This window comes from Lagenorhynchus albirostris, chromosome 16, assembly GCF_949774975.1.
Source record: "Lagenorhynchus albirostris chromosome 16, mLagAlb1.1, whole genome shotgun sequence".
Lineage (NCBI taxonomy): Eukaryota > Metazoa > Chordata > Mammalia > Artiodactyla > Delphinidae > Lagenorhynchus > Lagenorhynchus albirostris.
In genome coordinates, this window is record NC_083110.1 from 50,001,927 (window position 1) to 50,020,285 (window position 18,359).

General features: G+C 35.5%; 1 protein-coding gene across 1 annotated transcript in view; it reads left to right on the top strand.

The window, feature by feature from the left end:
• Positions 1–18,359, top strand: part of BTAF1 (B-TFIID TATA-box binding protein associated factor 1) — a 95,703-nt gene that overhangs the window by 23,022 nt on the left and 54,322 nt on the right. Inside the window, exons 5-14 of the mRNA XM_060126369.1 lie at positions 866–1,029; positions 3,748–3,884; positions 6,185–6,314; positions 6,591–6,659; positions 7,751–7,840; positions 8,534–8,629; positions 8,729–8,905; positions 9,604–9,744; positions 10,562–10,686; positions 13,409–13,529. Coding sequence (XP_059982352.1) covers positions 866–1,029; positions 3,748–3,884; positions 6,185–6,314; positions 6,591–6,659; positions 7,751–7,840; positions 8,534–8,629; positions 8,729–8,905; positions 9,604–9,744; positions 10,562–10,686; positions 13,409–13,529 — 1,250 coding nt within the window. The remainder of the gene's footprint in view (positions 1–865; positions 1,030–3,747; positions 3,885–6,184; positions 6,315–6,590; positions 6,660–7,750; positions 7,841–8,533; positions 8,630–8,728; positions 8,906–9,603; positions 9,745–10,561; positions 10,687–13,408; positions 13,530–18,359) is intronic.

Sequence of the window (18,359 nt, forward strand, 5' to 3'; positions counted from 1 at the left end):
ACTGGGTCTACCTTTAGGCTAAAAACATTCAAAAATGGGAAACTCACCTAATGCCATGTACTTCTTCCAGGTATTGATAACTCCTCCAAGTATATGCCTACTTTTGATCTCTTTCCAGTGCCTTCAGGTGGTTGTTTATTATATTTTAGCTAGAATTTGTTATCTGTGGAGGAGTAGTCCAATAAGAACTTAATCAGCTATTATTGGAAGTTAATCATTATAGAATCATCTCTTGCAACTTAGCTAGTTTAAGCCCAAATTTTTATTTTTAAAATGATACCTTTTGATCTATTTTCCACTGAAATATTGGGAGATTTTTCTTGGGACATTCAAAATCTACTTTTATGCCTTTGTCTTTGTTATTTGGGCTATCAGGACTGTGTCATCTCAGAATACATAAAGGCCACACTTGGAATAAGCATGTATTTGTTGAGATCTTTTTCTGTAAAATAAAATCTAGATTTTTTTTTTAAAGCCTGGTTAGAGCTCTCAGAGACTGTATGAGATTAGCTATAAAATAATAAGATTGGTTTATTTTCATAGGAATAGATCTCATTATATATATACTTGATAATTGACAGTAGGGCAATGGGGTAATCTCAGTGAATTTTTGTTAGCTAGAGTGTTTTGTTAGCTAGAGTGTTTTGTTAGCTAGAACACTGTTTTCCAAGATCCAGTAAAATATTTACTCTATTAGGTAATAAAGTTTATGACATGTTCAGAGATTGTGAGTGTGGTTTGTTTTATTATCAAGAGAGGTATTCTAATGGTTAATTTTTTAAAAAATTTTAATCGAGTCTGATCTTCACGTATTAGAAAACTGCTTAACTGATTTGAAGAAAATGTATTTCTTCTTTGTTTAAAGGTGAAGTGGATCCTAAAGAGAGGATAGCACGCCAACGAAAACTATTACAGAAGAAACTTGGCCTTAATATGGGAGAAGCTATTGGAATGAGCACTGAAGAACTCTTTAATGATGAAGATTTGGATTATACCCCAACTTCAGCAGCGCTTGTAAACAAACAACCTGTAGGTAAAACCTCTGGTTGGTTGATTGCAAGTAATAATACAGGGGGTTTGCTTTATTTTGCTATGCGATTGGAATTTTAAAAAATGCGTTTTTTAATTCTACTCATTGTTGCTTAGTGTCACCATAATTTAGTGTCTTCATAAGTTGGATTTCTAGTGATAGATTCTAAGGAGACAGAAGTTGCCACCTACCTCATAGACATTGGACTATTAGATAAAAGGTATGGTACATCTTTTAGGAGACACTGGTGTTGAAAAATCCTAGTTGCATCAATTGCTCTTTCTTTGTTCTTCAATGAAGCACAAAAAAATATTTCAGAGGGTGGGAGATAGTAAGGGCTATCATAGTCAGATATGATGATACTAGAAATCTTTACAGCTATGATTCTTTTATTTGAGAAAGTAACAAACATGGTGAAAACTTTCAAACAATGCAGAAGGGCACACAATAGGAAGCAACGCTTTTTAAGTTATTTGTGCATTTTTCCTGAAATTTTCTCTGTATACATAAGTTCTTTTAAGCCATGTTCACCTTGTCTCACTTCATATGGCTTCATATATCAGTATATACAGATTGATCACATTCTTTTTTGACAGCTTCATGCTATTTATATGGCTGTACCATAATTTTGCTCTGTATTTTTCCTGTTCCTCTGTTTTTCCAGTTCCCAATGGATGCCTGTATGCTGCTTTTTTTTATACCATAGACTCTTTTTAAGCTCCAGTAAAAGCTGTGGCTCTTTCCTCAGAAAAATTCACATACATTTGAGATATTACCTTTCAGGGAGTTTAGCGCTCTTTCCTCCTGCCCCTGCAATATCCTTTTAGGGATCTGTGGGTCCCATTAAGAATTCCTGCTTTACATGAAACCCATATCTTCTCATTCCCTTGGCCTTTCCCTTTGCTTAAGAGGAGAAGGGTTCTATTTGCCTTTATACCAGTTGCCCTCTAAACCATTAGAATTTCTAAACTAAATTTTTTGGCATTGAGGGGTATGTGATGATGGAACTTTTGCCGGCAAGGGGGCAAAAAAGGCAGATTCTGGAGGGAAAAAGAAGAGTACAGAGGCAGAAAATATAATAACAACCAGGAAGTAATAGAAAGAAATGGGGTACAAAGGGATGCATAAGATATAAATAAAGAAGACAGGACTTTTCTGGTGGTGCAGTGGTTAGGAATCCGCCTGCCAATGCAGGGGACACGGGTTTGAGCCCTGGTCTGGGAAGATCCCACAAGCCGCATAGCAGCTAAGCCCGTGCGCCACAGCTACTGAGCCTGCACTCTAGAGCCCATCAGCCACACCTACTGAGCCCATGTGCCACAGCTACTGAAGCCCACGCACCTAGAGCCCGTGCTCTGCAACAAGAGAAGCCACTGCAATGAGAAGCCCATGCACTGCAACGAAGAGTAGCCCCCACTCACCACAGCTAGAGAAAGCCTGCGCGCAGCAACAAAGACCCAGTGCAGCCAAAAATAAATGAATAAATAAATAAGTAAAATTTTAAAAAATAAGGAAGACAATAGAATAAAATAAAGGAAAACAAAAATGTAGTAATGTGATCACAGTGTGGTATTTCGACATGGTGTAGGGAAATGAATGGGTAGGTGTATTAGAGAAAATGGGCTATAGACAGAATAGTTGGATATGGGATGGCAGCAGCAAATTTGAGGTTTGCAGGATCCAAGTTTGGTTGCTTTAGATGTCGCGGACCTTTGGGAAGAGTTGCTGAGGTTAGTTGTTGCCATAGGGTCATCACTGCTGCATTGCCTTGTGTATATGCCAGTGGTCCCTGGACCAAGTCTGTAGCAGGGCACCCACACCAGTGAGCCTAATTGGTTGTAGAAGTGTAAATTTCAATTGAATCTTAATTGGTTAAGGGCAGAAAGGATTTTTAGTCTTGCACTCAAAGCATTTTTGTTCACATCCTTAATAATGTCTCCCGTTAATGCAAAAGAGATCAAAAACAGTATGCAGTGAGTGATTAAGAGGGAAAAAACATATAGGCTAAGTTAACTATAGGACGCTGGCCCAGTTACTAAAACTATATGGCTATAGTTATTTTTATTTTTTTCAGTAGAAGATGATTATCATTGTTTAAAAATTGACATTCTTTATTATAACTTTTGGATGGTAGTATGGTTTTTATTTTGTTTTTGCCTGTGTTGGGTCTTTGTTGCTGTATGCGGCCTTTCTCTAGCTGTGGCGAGCAGGGGCTACTCTTCTTTGTGGTGCGTGGGCTTCTCATTGCGGTGCTTCTGTTGTTGCAGAGCATGGGCTCTATGCACGTGGGCTTCAGTAGTTGTGTCTCACATGCTTAGTTGCCCCACGGGCATGTGGGATATTCCCGGACCAGGGATCAAACCCATGTCCCCTGCATTGGCAGGCGGATTCTTAACCACTATGCCACCAGGGAAGTCCTAGTATGGTTATTTTGAAGTCTCACCTCTTCCAAGCCCTCACTGGGGTCAAGATCATACATTTTTGCCTTATCTGTGGCAAATGAGCATTTCCTGGCAATTGAAAGAATAGGGGAGAAGGAAGAAGAGAGTGAAATTATGGTACAGTCATACAGCAGAATAGCATGAAGCTGTCAAAGAAGAATGTAATCAATTTGTGTATAGTGAAATTTACAGACTTTAGTCCTCTTCTGAGGCTGAGACTATGGGTATATATTCTAACTTCAGAAGTTCAAATTCAGAATTCTTTTATTCTTTTAGACTCTCCAGGCAGCTGAATTGATTGACTCAGAGTTTCGAACAGGAATGAGCAATAGACAAAAGAACAAAGCTAAAAGAATGGCCAAGTTATTTGCAAAACAGAGATCCAGGGATGCAGTGGAAACTAATGAGAAGAGGTAATAATCTTTTTCTGCTTATTTAAAACAGTAATGTTGGTTAGCTTATCTGGGTCTGCTTGATTTCTAAAAACATTTTGATGACATTGTCTTTGGCTGTGGAGTACCATTTGGATTGTCTTTCTCAATTGTCAGAGAGTATTTACTATTATTAGTAGACTAGGGACTATTATTAGTTGTCCTAGGGACTAGGACAACTTTCCCAGAAAAATCTACGTATGCACATTTTTTTTTCTTAATAATTATGAGCCCTGAATGAGGATTGAAGATCTTCCAAGGGGAGTGCATTCCAGGTAGCAGGAACCAAGTGTAAATGCCTTAATCATGGAATATTCAAGAAACAGAAAGAAAGGCTGTATCACTGGGATGAATAGACAGAAGCAAGAGTAGTAGAGAATGAAGTCAGAGAGATGGCCTGAGGACTACAAGTTAAGAATACTACATTTATAAACTGGGTATTATATCACCTGTTCCCTGGCTGGGGGCTAATCCAAATAGTGGGTAATAATCCAGGCTTGTTTACCTAATTCTGTTGTAGGAAAGAACTCTGGGGGTAAAATCACTGTCCTCACTTTCTTAATGAGTTCATAAAAATGATACCTGTGTGGCTTGGAGTAGCATTTCTCAAGGAGTGGTTCAAAACAACCCCCTTCATAAACATTTTGAGAAGCTTGTTAAAATGTAGATTCTTGGGCCCCACTTAACTCTTAAATCAGAATCTTTAATGGTGTCCAAGAAATGTTTGAGGAAATGGTGCAATTCATAAACACATGAGATCCTATGAAAATAAGCTTTTGTTGCAGATAACAGAACTTTTTGTTATTCTTTCCATTCATATAAAGCTAAAAAGTTAAGTGTTTACAGCGTTTATTTAAAAGCTAGGCATATGGTGGGGTAAACAATAAACATCTACTTGGTATAAATTTTTACTTGGAGTTTTTTTTTAAGTATAAAATCTTTATTGATCTTGTTAACTACAGGTTTTTTTTTTTTTTAAGTTAACAGCTCATTAGGATCGTGTAGTAACCTAGTAAGTGTTTTTACTGACTTCTATTCATTTAAGACTTTTACCCAAATATCTGAATATTGGAAATAATAGACCTTATTTTTCAGAGCCCATGACTCATTCATTACACAGATCTTTATTAAATACTTTTTATGTGCCAGATACTGTTCTACGCTCTCATGATACAGTAGTGAGTAAAATAGGTAGGAACTCCTGTCTTCGTGGAGCTTACATTCTAGAGGGAAAGATAGATGAGGAATAAGATAAATAATTATTTTAATGGTAAGGGTTAATAAGGAAAAAAGAGGTAAAGCAAGGAACAAACAAGTGAAATGTATTGTGGGGAGGGTGTTTTAAATTTTAGATAGGATGGTCAGGGAGAGATTCACAGAGGTTACTTTTCAGTAAAGATATGAAAGAAGTGAGGATGCTAGCCAGCCCTGGGAACATCTTAAAAAGACATTCCAAATAGAGGGAATAGCAAGGACAAAAGCCTGGAAGTAGAAACATGCTTAACAAGTTCAAAGACAGTAAAATGACCAACCAGTGTGACTAGATTGAATTAGAAATAATTAGAATAATAATAGTCTCCGATTTCTTTCATCACCTACAGAAAAAATGGTTGGCCAAGATTGCACTATTAAGGTGGAAGGTGGGGCCTGGTGGATATCTATAGAAAATAATGCTGTGTATACCTTAACAATGCTAATTCTTTCTTTCTGTTAATAATTCAATAAAGCAGTTACTTGTCTTCTCCTTTGTAATATTTTGTTATTAGTCTAGCCTCTGTTTTTGTTCTTTTAGTCATAAAATTTTCCTCAAATTTTCTGCACACATTTTTCATCTTCTAATAGTCTTATCTCTATATTTTTCAAGAACTAGTAAGATTATAGTGTGTTGCTCAGTATATTAGTTTTTTTCAGGGTACAAAAGCCTAAAAAAAAAAGTTATGCTGGGCCAGATTTAGGTTGTTAGGCCAAAAGAGTTTAAAATAAAAAGGAGAGGAGCTGGTTGTAGAGAGAAGGGGAAAAAAGAATACATTGTTAAATTTGAGATCCAGTCTGAAAGCAAGACGTCTTTGACCTTTTTACATTTATCAGTAAGAGTAGTAGGATAAAGTTTGCTCAAACATTTTTAAGCAGTTAATCTTAGTTATTTGATACATGAAATTGTAAGTAAACCATATAAGCAGAAAATGGCAAAACATTTGTTAAAATGATGGATTCTCTTACATTCATTGTGGTTAACATTATCCTTTATTCACTTTTTTTAAATGGTGACTTTTTTTTTTTAGCAATGATAGCACTGATGGGGAACCAGAAGAAAAGAGACGAAAAATAGCCAATGTTGTTATTAATCAGTCTGCAAATGATTCCAAAGTCCTGATTGATAATATTCCAGACAGTTCTGCCTTAATTGAAGAGGTACTATTGAAATGCCATAAAATGTCCTTTGAAATTATTTATAATTTTTTCATACTAATGTGTTAGTAGATGGTATATAATAATGTGTCACTTGAGAGAACTTTTATTATTAAAAATCTAAGTATCTTTACTTCATTAGTAAAAATTGTTAATTATTTAAAAATTTAAAAGCCTGACTATTATTATTAGTCCTACAAATAAATACACCGTATTACTTAAATTATTAGCATAAGATAGATCTTTTAAATTAGTAGTAATTCTGTTTTTCTTATTCAGACAAATGAATGGCCTTTGGAAAGCTTTTGCGAAGAACTTTGCAATGACCTTTTTAATCCCTCCTGGGAGGTAGGATTTCTTCATTACAGTTTCTCTCAGCTCTATTTTCTTGGCTAATGATAAGAACCATGTCAAGCACAATCTGTTTTGTCAGAGTTCCTGTTGTTGCCCTGTATCCTTCTCAGAACCACTGGTCAGGGCACTTCATATCACTCGCCTCTTAAATAGAAAGCTTTAGACTGATTTTCACCTTTTATACCCCTTTTGACATATTTCTTCGGTGAATTGTTCATTTCTTTTCATTCTTTTAGCTATGATATAAAGAGTTGCATGTCTTCCAGACAGTAAAAATTTCATCTGGAAGTGGACAATTTTGATTAAGACTAGTAGTTTCCAAGCAGTAGCTTAGCCTCAGAAATATTTCTTCAGAGAAAATCTTGAACAGGTCTCATGTAAAAGAGATGAACGTGAAGTTCCTCTGGTTGAAATTGAGGGTTGGTAGTCTCAAACGATTCTGTCTCACTTCATTTGGCCTCTGAGTAATTTTAAAACACTGTTTTGGAATACCCTTTAGCACTCTTTCTGCTCCTTGATGTACTTCTATTTAAAGCTATTCAAGTCTTAAATGGGGTCTTGAATAAGTGGGTGCAGTGTCAGTGGCATGTTTCCTCCCTTCCAGATGACACTGCAGAAGGCTACAGGGCTACAGTAAAGTATTAGTCATGAGACATTTTATTTGAATTGTCTTCCTTTGATGCTTAACACTGGTAGCTTTGGAACTTAGTATTGATGTATTTATTTCTAAAATATTGGTGTTTGTGCTATAAAGAACATTATATGATGCTTGTCTCTCCTTTCCTGTGGATGATGCTGAATGCAAGTAGAGGTTAGAGGAGTGACAGCCAGGTGGATTAATATCTCAGAAGGAATTTAGAATAGCTGTTTTCTTGCCTTGATTTTTAAAAAAATTCCACATAATCAAAATTGTGAAATAAATATATGTAATTCTTCTTGGACAATAGAAGAAAAACACATTCTTGTGAAGTACTGCTTAGTTCCAATTTCTTAAAAATCTGATATCCCTTTTTCATACTGAAGCAAAGGTAAACACTGTTTCTTAAGCATTTAACCTCTGATATTTGCTTCTTGGTTCTTATTAGGTTCGACATGGTGCAGGCACTGGACTTAGGGAAATCCTTAAAGCTCATGGGAAAAGTGGTGGTAAAATGGGAGACAGCACTTTAGAAGAGGTAAGTGTAAGTGTAGAAAATCAATAATTATCACCAAGTTTCAGTAGGTGGCCTCTTTTTCCAAGACAGGGAAGTAACAGAGCCATGAAGCAGAAATGAGAGGTAAATAATAAGAAACATGGAAAGGTGAACATAAGGAAAAAGATAAAAACTTAGGAAGAGGTTTATTTATATTATTTATAGACAGGAAGAATGAGTTCAAGGGAAAGATATGTCTGGAGATATTGAGTGGAAAAATATGTAGAAGCATTAGTATTTGAGCAGGATATAAGGGATTAGAATGTAGAGTAAGGTGAATGAAAGGATAGTTTAAAGGTCAGTAAGTAATATGGTGTTAAAATGGAGACACTGGTAATAGGCTAGATAATAGATACATGATAGATATAATTAATATCAGAGCAGCCTTAAGTGGTTTCTTAATTTCTCTTGGAGTGCAAGTAAAATAATAGAATTCATGAATTTTAAAGATTTTGATACAGTATATCTAATAATCATGGAAGAGAATGTGGTTAATATTAAAGATAGTAATTGGGACTATTCCATATTTTGGTTATTGTTCCTACAGCTAAAATAATCTGTCCCAGTATTTTGTTTCAGTTTACTATAGTATAATAGTTTAGTTTTAGTTTTTGGACCTAATATGTTTCCCTTAATATGTTTTAATACGTTATTAAAAAGTGATCATTTTAACAGATGATTCAACAGCATCAAGAGTGGTTGGAAGACTTGGTTATTAGACTCCTTTGTGTGTTTGCATTAGACAGATTTGGAGACTTTGTTTCTGATGAAGTAAGTATCGCCTAAGGGAGGCTTTACCCAATCAAATTTCAGATTCTTACAAAATAAGTTTTTTTGCAAATGTGAGTTATCTTACTTTCTCATTTGTAGGTTGTGGCACCAGTTCGTGAAACTTGTGCTCAGACATTAGGTGTGGTGTTAAAACACATGAATGAAACAGGAGTTCATAAGACTGTGGACGTGCTGCTTAAATTACTTACACAAGAACAATGGGAAGTTAGACATGGTGGTCTGCTAGGAATAAAATATGCTTTGGCAGTTCGTCAGGTAAACACTTCAGTTTTTGAAGCATGTATGGGAGAGTTTTTTCCCCCTCTTAGTTTATTTTCATTAATTAAATGAATTGGCCCTAGATTCTTAGTGTTACAGGTAAGCCAGTCCTTCAAGATTTGCCTTGTTGAGGTAGTATCATAGAGATAGGTGATGCTAATAAGAACAAATTAAAAGATAGGCTTGGAAACCTGTTTCTGTTTCATAGCAAGACCAGTTCTCGGCGAGATTCCTAGTGTATGATCACAGGAGTAGCCTCTGGGAGCTGCCTTTATTGGGGCGATTGAAAAGAGGGTAGTTTGGAGTAATGAGAAGCAGGAAGAGATGGCTTTCTTTCCCTCTTCTCTCGTATTCCCTTTGTTTGTCAGTGGTGTTGAATGAGAAATAGAAGTTAAGGTTCTAGCACAGGGGTGTGTATGTGTGTATTCACACTGGGAATTCATAGTCCCGCCTTGAAAACATGTTCTGATGTTTCAAGTCACAATGAATAATGAAGTACTTGATACTGTTGTGTTCTTTTTGAAATGAGATTAGTTACATAGGCATCTGTTGATGTTATTTTTTGTTTCCATTTACATGATTCTTTTTAAATAAATATTGGAATTTGTGCTTCCATATGTAAATTTAATAAAAGATGTTTAAGCACAATAATTGTACTATAGAAAATTAATCTGTTTTGATCTACTCTTTTACAGGATGTAATTAATACTTTATTGCCTAAAGTTTTAACTAGAATAATTGAAGGACTCCAGGATCTTGATGATGATGTGAGAGCTGTTGCTGCAGCATCATTAGTACCTGTGGTAGAAAGCCTTGTGTATCTTCAGACACAAAAAGTAAATATTTTTGCATTTTCTTCATGTAGAGCCTGTTTACATTTGAGGTGTAGCATGTTAGGAAAAACAGACTTTTTTCGCCCTTCTCCATTTTTCTTATGACAAATAACCCTCTGATGCATGGAATCTCGATTATATATTATCCTTGGGAAGAGTGAACTGTGTCTATTTATCTTTCCCTTTCATGTACAGAATATGTAGGGAACTTCCTTGAGAAGGAAGCAACCATCCCTTTCTTCATTTCATTCCCGGTTTTTAGGAATATGAGATTTTTGTTTGTTTTGATTTTGGTTTTGGCTTTTGGTTTTTTAATCTGGTTTCATCTTTGAAATGCCTCTTTTAAGATCTATCTGACTTCCTTTTGAATTATCAAAACTGGAACACATGTATTTGGGAGTGTGGCAAGCAGTACTTTGAAAGCTCAGAAACTAAATTTGTCCTTCCATGATGATTAGGAATGTATTAAATATATTAAATTACTTTACTCAGAGAGTCCTGACATGTGTGTCTACACTGTATTGGTTTCAAAGTTTAGTTTTTTACATAAAATAGCGTATTAGATAACTTATTTCCTGAATTCTCCATCCCATTATGAGCCTCATTAGAAAGGGCAGTGCCAAAGTAGAGTTGAGTGGCATTAAAAAGAGGGGTAGAGAATTGTTAAAGACTTCTTAACTTTGCTCAAAACTGGCATTATCCAGGGTCATTGGGATTGTATATGTTGTTGAATCAGTAGTGACTCCTGAGATACAATTTGGCATGACTCGGGAATATTTCTTGCAAAATTAATAACTTTTCTTGATAACTAATCTTACAGGTACCCTTCATTATAAATACATTATGGGATGCTCTTCTGGAACTAGATGATCTAACAGCTTCAACAAATAGTATTATGACTCTTCTTTCATCCTTGTTAACTTACCCTCAGGTTCAACAATGCAGGTAATTATTTCTATTCAGTGGAATAAAGTAAAAAGTGTTTACATACATTTCCAGATAATTAAGCCTAAAAATACAATAGTCTAGCACTGTTTAGAACAGTACGGTAAGTTGGGGATGCCAAAGACAGTTATTTCCAGGAGGACTTTTCTTCTTGACTGTCTAGCCACCAGCTCTTTTGGGGCGGGAACTTTGGTCATATTCTTGGGTTAGTTTATTTATATAATTCTTCGATTTGTTCATCCTGTAATAGTTAACTTTAGAAATACAATTATTACATATTATTTTCACCCCTAGCCCCAGACTATGGAATTTTAGCCTTTGTGACATTTAGTTAATAGAATTACTGTTGAACATCAGTTTTACTTTTTCCAAAATTTGCTACTCTGTAAACTTTTTCTTTGTGATGTTCACTTCACCTCTTGTTCTTGATTTCAGTAATCAGTCATCAGGAAGGGAATACATAATAATGTAATATAATGTCCAAAGTCAGAGTCTGGGTGAAGCCAAAACATAAACCAAAAATTTAAAGTGTTGTTTATTTTCCTATCCTGATATTTGAAATGAAGCTCAGCTAATTAATGTATTCTCTACCTTTTAGACTGGCTCCTGAATATTATTTTCTATTAATAGTATCCTTGGAGATAGAGAAGAAAATCGTATGCAACTTAAAAAAAAAAATCACAGATGAGAAAGTTATTCTTCTTAGCCTAGTGAGAGTGTTCAGTGAATGTTTATGTGGTTATGATTATAAATGATTTCTGGTTCTGAGAGTGCATCTGTTTCCAATGAAAATCATCAATGTGTGAAAAATGTTTCAAATAATACTGACCTGCTGATAGTCCTTCAATGTTAAATTTAGGCTAGTAGGACAGCTCACAAATTGGAGTAGCAAAATAAATGCCTATAAAATGAAGAAAAAAGTTGAAGTGGTAGTGCATATATGGCGTTTCCTAATTTTCAGATGCTTTCATTGGTATAGGGATTAAATCAGTTAATCTATATGAAAGCCCTTCTCAAGCTTCAAAATGCAAGAGTTCTTAATTACTCTATATCAGGGGTTGGCAAACTTTTTTTGCCCAGATAGTGATGTTTTGGCTTTGTGGGCCATATGATCTCTGTCAAAACTACTCAACTCTGCCATTGTAGCACAAAAGTAGTCATAGATAATACATAAAGGAATGAACATGCCTGCGATCCAATAAAACTTTATTTAAAAAAACCAAGTAGAGTGGATTTGAACTGTGAGCCTTAGTTTGTTGGCACCAGCCCTAAATAAAGACTTTGGACTTTTAAAAAAAAGTAATCAAGTGGACAGTGTCTGGAAAGCTAGATAATGTAAACAAAAATGAAAGAATGTAGTGAAAATTCTGTTAATTCAATGAGAAATAATGTAGTTTTTTATTTTTTTTTTCAAAATTGCCTTAGAAAATTTGCTTCATATGTTTTGATATTTGGCAGATACTTTCCAGCTTATGTAAGAAGAAATGCAGCATGTATTTGGAGCATGAACAGTTACACTATTAACAAGACCTGTTATAATGCTTTTATAATACATATTTGACTGTTTTATGTCCGTGTGTGAATGTGTTTTAAGTTATAATTTTATAAGTAAATTTACTAAATGTGTAAATAAATTTAAGAAGTGATGTTCATACAAACCTGCAAGTAATGAAAATAGCATTAAAAGATGGATGTCCTGAGAGGAACTAAAAGAACAGATAAATAGTTACAATGACATATTCTTTTTTCCTCATTTCTTTTTCTACAGAGGTATATATTTCAAGTGCTAGTTATAAATAATTTCCTAATTTGAGGTAACTTTTATAAATGACTCACGGATGTGACAGGAATCTTAGTCCAAGTTGTTAGCCTACACGTGGCTTTGCTTGCTTTCCCATTTAAAATCTAATCTGTGAGGGGCTTCCCTGGTGGCGCAGTGGTTGGGAGTCCGCCTGCCGATGCAGGGGACACGGGTTCGTGCCCTGGTCTGGGAAGATCCCACATGCCGTGGAGCGGCTGGGCCCGTGAGCCATGGCCGCTGAGCCTGCGAGTCCGGAGCCTGTGCTCCGTAACGGGAGAGGCCACAACAATGAGAGGCTCGCGTACAGCAAAAAAAAAAAAAAAAAATCTAATCTGTGAGAAGGAAGATAATTTGAATTTTCCTAACTTAGTAATGCTAGATCAGGATAACAAATTTCAAATCTACTACCATACCATCTCTTGTTTCTTTTGATATGTGATAGAGATGGCCCCAAAGGGGGTTGTAAGTTATGTGCACCTATTGGTTACCCATTGGGGTTACCCATTGGGGTTAGCCATGGGAAAGTAGTAAGGATTAGCAATCCTGATTTTGTGTAGGCTGACTACCAGCTAAGATACATGCCCCCATTTTCCTGAGTAAGAACAAACTGAGAATAAGTGCAGTTATATTGGAAAGTTCTAATTTGATAAAGGTTAATTCATGGCATTAGTGCCATAGAACAACCTAATGTTAATATTTCTCCTCTTCTTTATGACTGCATTTGCTCTGTCTGTACTGGTACTATATAATAACGGTTTTGAATGAGGGTGTTAAGCGAATGTTCATATGAAAATTGTATTGTCTTTTTAGAATTTATTCATCAAAAATGATACTAGGTCCACAAGGAATTGATACTTAGAAAATGTATCAATAGAGCTTCAACTGAGAATGAGTAAGATTAATTTGTGTCTTCTTTATTAGTATTCAACAGTCACTCACAGTTTTAGTTCCACGAGTCTGGCCTTTTTTGCATCACACTATATCATCAGTTCGAAGAGCAGCATTGGAAACTCTGTTCACTTTATTATCAACTCAAGACCAGGTAAGAACTAATAACCATAGTAATCTTGAAATTTATATAAATTAATTTTGTAAAATAAATATGATCACCAGGTTACCCTTGCTTCACATAACGATCAGGAGAATGCTAGGCCTAGTAAAATTGTATGGTGACTCTGTAGACACATAAGAATGTAATCACCATAAGGGCAGAAATATTTTAATATTTTGTTGTAGGTTGTATTCCCAGCACTTGGAATATTGCTTAACACATGGATGGCCCTCAGTGAGTATTTGTCGAATGAAAGATTGATTGAATATTCCCTTCCTGTCAGAGACTTGTTGTTTATTCTTTTCTTGCTCTGTGTGGTTGACAGTTGGATGATTGGCAAAACTCATCCCAGGTTAGAAGGCTACATTTGAAGCTCTGCGGTATGACTCTAAAGACTGATAATAAAATTGCTAGGCACTTACCTTCTCTTAAGGATTACTCAATCTTAAGAGCATGATATTTCAAAGGATAGTATACTTCAGGAATAACACAATGAAATGCCTACAGAGAACCTTCAGGTAATATCACTGTGTGAATGGAATCTGTTAATGAGCTGAGGAGTCCTTGCCCTGTCTGTAAAAGGCTTCGCATTCCTATTTTAAAAATAGCCCTAAAGGTCAAACAAAATACTAGAATTTAGGGAAACACCATAAGGAATCTATTCTTCTATCATGCTGTTATTTATAGATAGTGCAGTTTGAGACGGTGGTCTTCAAAAAGCAGTGATTAATTTTTTAGACAATATCGTAGGGGTAAATGTCTCTTTTGTGTTCACTAACCATGCATTCATATGTGAATTAGGAATATTCCATGTAGACCTACTTTAATCTACAACATGATGTTGTGTTGCACTACCATGAATCAATGTTTGTAAAGTTTCGTTTTACATTATCTTTTTTGTCTAATCACAGTCTTCTAAGGAAAAACTATCAGGTCTGTTTTATAATCCTTAGTTGATCAGGCATGGGTTCATATGACAAAACCGGCATGGGTTGTTCTGAGTTTTCACTTCATTTTTGTTTTACTTTTGTGAGTTTTGCCTAAATGTTTTTGATGTAAATATTCTTAAATTCACTTTCGGTAGACCTCTTGAAGTTATCAAATTTCTTCCCTTCATGTTGTTGTTGTTGTTGTTGTTGTTGTTTGGAGCAGTTTTAAGTTTATAGAAAAAGCGAAAAGTACATAGTTCCCATATGCCCCTACCCATATGCACACAGTTTCCCCTTTAGCTAAGATCTTGCATTAGTGTAGTACATTTGTTACAGTTGATAAACCAATATTGATATATTATTAACAAAGTCTACAGTTTACATTAGGGTTCACTCTTTGTATTGTAGATTCTATGGGTTTTGATAAATGTACAGTGTTATGTGTCCACCATTAGAGTAACACAGAGAATAGTTTCACTGCCCTAAAAAATGCCTGTGCCCCACCTATGCATTTCTACTTTTCCTCCCTTCAGAGCCTTAGCAACCACTGATCCTTTTACTGTCTTCATGGTTTTGCCTTTTGCAGAATGTCATATAGTTGGAGTCATGTAGTAAGTAGCCTTTTAAGAGAGGCTTTTTTTCATTTAGCAATACAGAATTAAGGTTCCTCCATGTTTTTTTGTGACTTGATAGCTCATTTTTTTAATCACTGAATAATGTTCCATTGTATGGATGTAACACAGTTCATATATTCACCTATTGAAGGATACTTCTGTTTCTTTCTGTTTGGACCATTATGAACAAAGTTTTAAACATTCACGTGCAGGTTTTTGTGTGGGCATAGTTTTCAGTGAAATACCAAGGAGCATAATTGCTGGATCATATAGTAAGAGTATGTTTAATTTTATAAGAAAGTGTCTTCCAAAAGTGGCTGCACCAGTTTACATTTCCACCAGCAGTGTGAGAGTTTGTGTTCCTCTACATCATCTCCCAGCATTTGATGTTGTCAGTGTTGTGGATTTTAGCCTTTCTAATAAGTGTGTAGTGGTATCTCACTATAGTTTTAATTTGCGGTTCCCTAATGATATATGATGTTAAACATCTTTTCATATGCTTTTTACCATCTATATTTCTTCTTTAATGAAGTGTTCAGATCTTTTCCCCATTTTTAAATTGGGTTGTTTTCTTACTGTTGAATTTTAAGATTTCTTTGTATATTTTGTATATGAGTTCCTCATTGTTCTTTTAAGCCTTTCTGTTCTTTATAAGGTGATTAAGCCACCTGCAGTCTCTTTTAAACTTAACTTTTGTGGCATTATTTCTTTAGTAATGTCAACTTTATTTACATTATTAGGAAATCAGGTATTTCATATAAATCAGTTTTCTAAATAGTTGAAACATACTTTTTTGCCACCAAAAATAGTTACCCATTAAAATCATTGACAAACCTGGTTATCATCTTAAAGTATATTAAACATAAGTTAATTTTTTTTTGCGGTACGTGGGCCTCTCACTGCTGTGGCCTCTCCCGTTGTGGAGCACAGGCTCCGGACGCGCAGGCTCAGTGGCCATGGCTCACGGGCCCAGCTGCTCCGCGGCCTGTGGGGTCCTCCCGGACCGGGGCACGAACCCGTGTCCCCTGCATCAGCAGGCGGACTCTCAACCACTGCGCCACCAGGGAAGCCCATAAGTTAATATTTTTTGATGAAAGAGTCACCAAGATGATTTATTGGTCAATAGTGTGCTTGCTTATTACGGTATACCGTGGGAATATTGAGATACATGAGTCACACTGCTTCTTTTTCAGTTGCTTTTTCCTAGGTGTTTTTTTTTTTTCCTCTCTCAGCTGTCAATTGTGATTTCTCACTTTTGTCCATCTTAAAATCTGGCTCCTCCTCTCATGTTTCAAATTTTTTTGATTCCAAAATTGCTCCAAATCCCCTTCAAAATTGTTTTAGCCCTTCAGTGATTGGTTTGTTTGTTTTTTTAATAAATTTATTATTTATTTTTGGCTGCGTTGGGTCTTCGTTGCTGCGTACAGGCTTTCTCTAGTTGAAGCAAGTGGGGGCTACTCTTGGTTGCAGTGCACGGGCTTCTCATTGCGGTGGCTTCTCTTGTTGCGCAGCACAGGTTCTATGCGCATGGGCTCAGTGGTTGTGGTGCATGGGCTTAGTTGCTCCGCAGCATGTGGGGTATTCCTGGACCAGGGCTCAAACCCGTGTCCCCCGCATTGGCAGGCAGATACTTAACCACTGCGCCACCAGGGAAGTCCTCAATGATTGTTGATATTGGCTATTAAAATTATGTGGTTGTGAAAACATCTCTACGGTGTTCTGTGATGTTGATTTCTTTTTATTCGGGGCTTTATTTATTTATTTATTTAGGTCCTTTGACCAAATTTGAATTTGCCTTTACTGGCTTGTAAATGAATGCTTTGGCCTTAGCATGTGTAGAAGATTGATGATGATGACTGTCATTTCTTATACCAGAACTCTGTTGTGTTTGTATGTGATTTGTGGTACGTCAGCCATCACTTATGCATAGGCCCTCAATATTTGTTAAATAAATTTATATAAAATTCAGTGCAGGGTGTTACGGGAAATTATCAATAAGAAAAAAATCCTACATGGTTCTTACTTTGAAAAAATTTATGATATGATTGTGATAAGACTCTTATGTAATAAGTTTAATAAACCTCTGCAAATAAATAATGGAAGACCAGAATATGATAGGTGTCAGGAAGCAGCATTGAAGGCTAGACTAAGTGCTGAAAGATCAGGAGGATTTGGGTGATAAGGTTAAAAAAGTCATCTTCCCTTACTTCTTCCTATTTAACATCTAGTATCTTTAATACATACTTCTATAAGCATCTCATTTTTCTGAAAAATATGTCAGTTTCAAATTAGGCAAGTTATACAGACTGTATTGAACAAAAGAGCTTTTCCAAAGAGTCTCCTCCTTTTAGACATTTAAATCTATCCTGCTTCCATATCTTCCATCCAGTTATTCTGATATGTGCATAATCCTTTATTTTTCTAGGTTTTAATGTTTATTGTATTTCCTATGTCCTTTTGTGTTTGTTATCTATGCCTCTTCTTTTTCTCTTCTTAAAAAAATTTTAATGGTGTCACTAATGAAATTTCCCATTGTTACTATCTATCCTGTATCTTCAGAGTGTCTTTTTACTGAAAGCATTGCTGTCAGTGAAACTTAATATTGATGCATGTAGATTATTTTGTGCTTCGTCACTGCCCTGAGCCTTGCTCTCCAGTAGCCTCACCATTGGAGGCTGTAGTTATGGTGCATATCACCCACTCTTAGTACATTCCACTTTTTGGCCCCCACATATATTCTTTACTATTTTGTTTGATTTTTTGTTCTGTTTTTTTCCCAAAATAATACTATAAAGCCAAACCCTTTCAGATTACTTTTCTTACCACCACCACCTCTTTTTCATTTTTTTAATTTTGGGAAATTATTTAAATAGAAAAAAGAGGGAATTATAAAACAACATTCATCTATCCACTATCCACACTTGGCATTTGTTATAATTCTTACTTGCTTCAAGTTTTTTTCATGAAAAATATAAAGAATAAATGGTAACCCCCTTAGAACATCACCTATTTTCTAATTTACCCATTTTCTTTCTTCTGTATATTTATAAAAAAATATTATTGTCCTTTCCCTAATAGTTGGCTCTTTAAGGTTTGGAATCAGTCTTTGTATATTTAGTTTCTACACAGTCATAGTATTTCTAAAAGGGGAGAATTTGAGTTAAGTGTCAGGATAATTTGGGGGACCATAGCCTCATTTACTTGCAAACTTGTTAGTAATTTGTCATTGCCTACTACATTAGAATTAAATTCCTGTCTTTCTTGTTCTTCTGTTATTT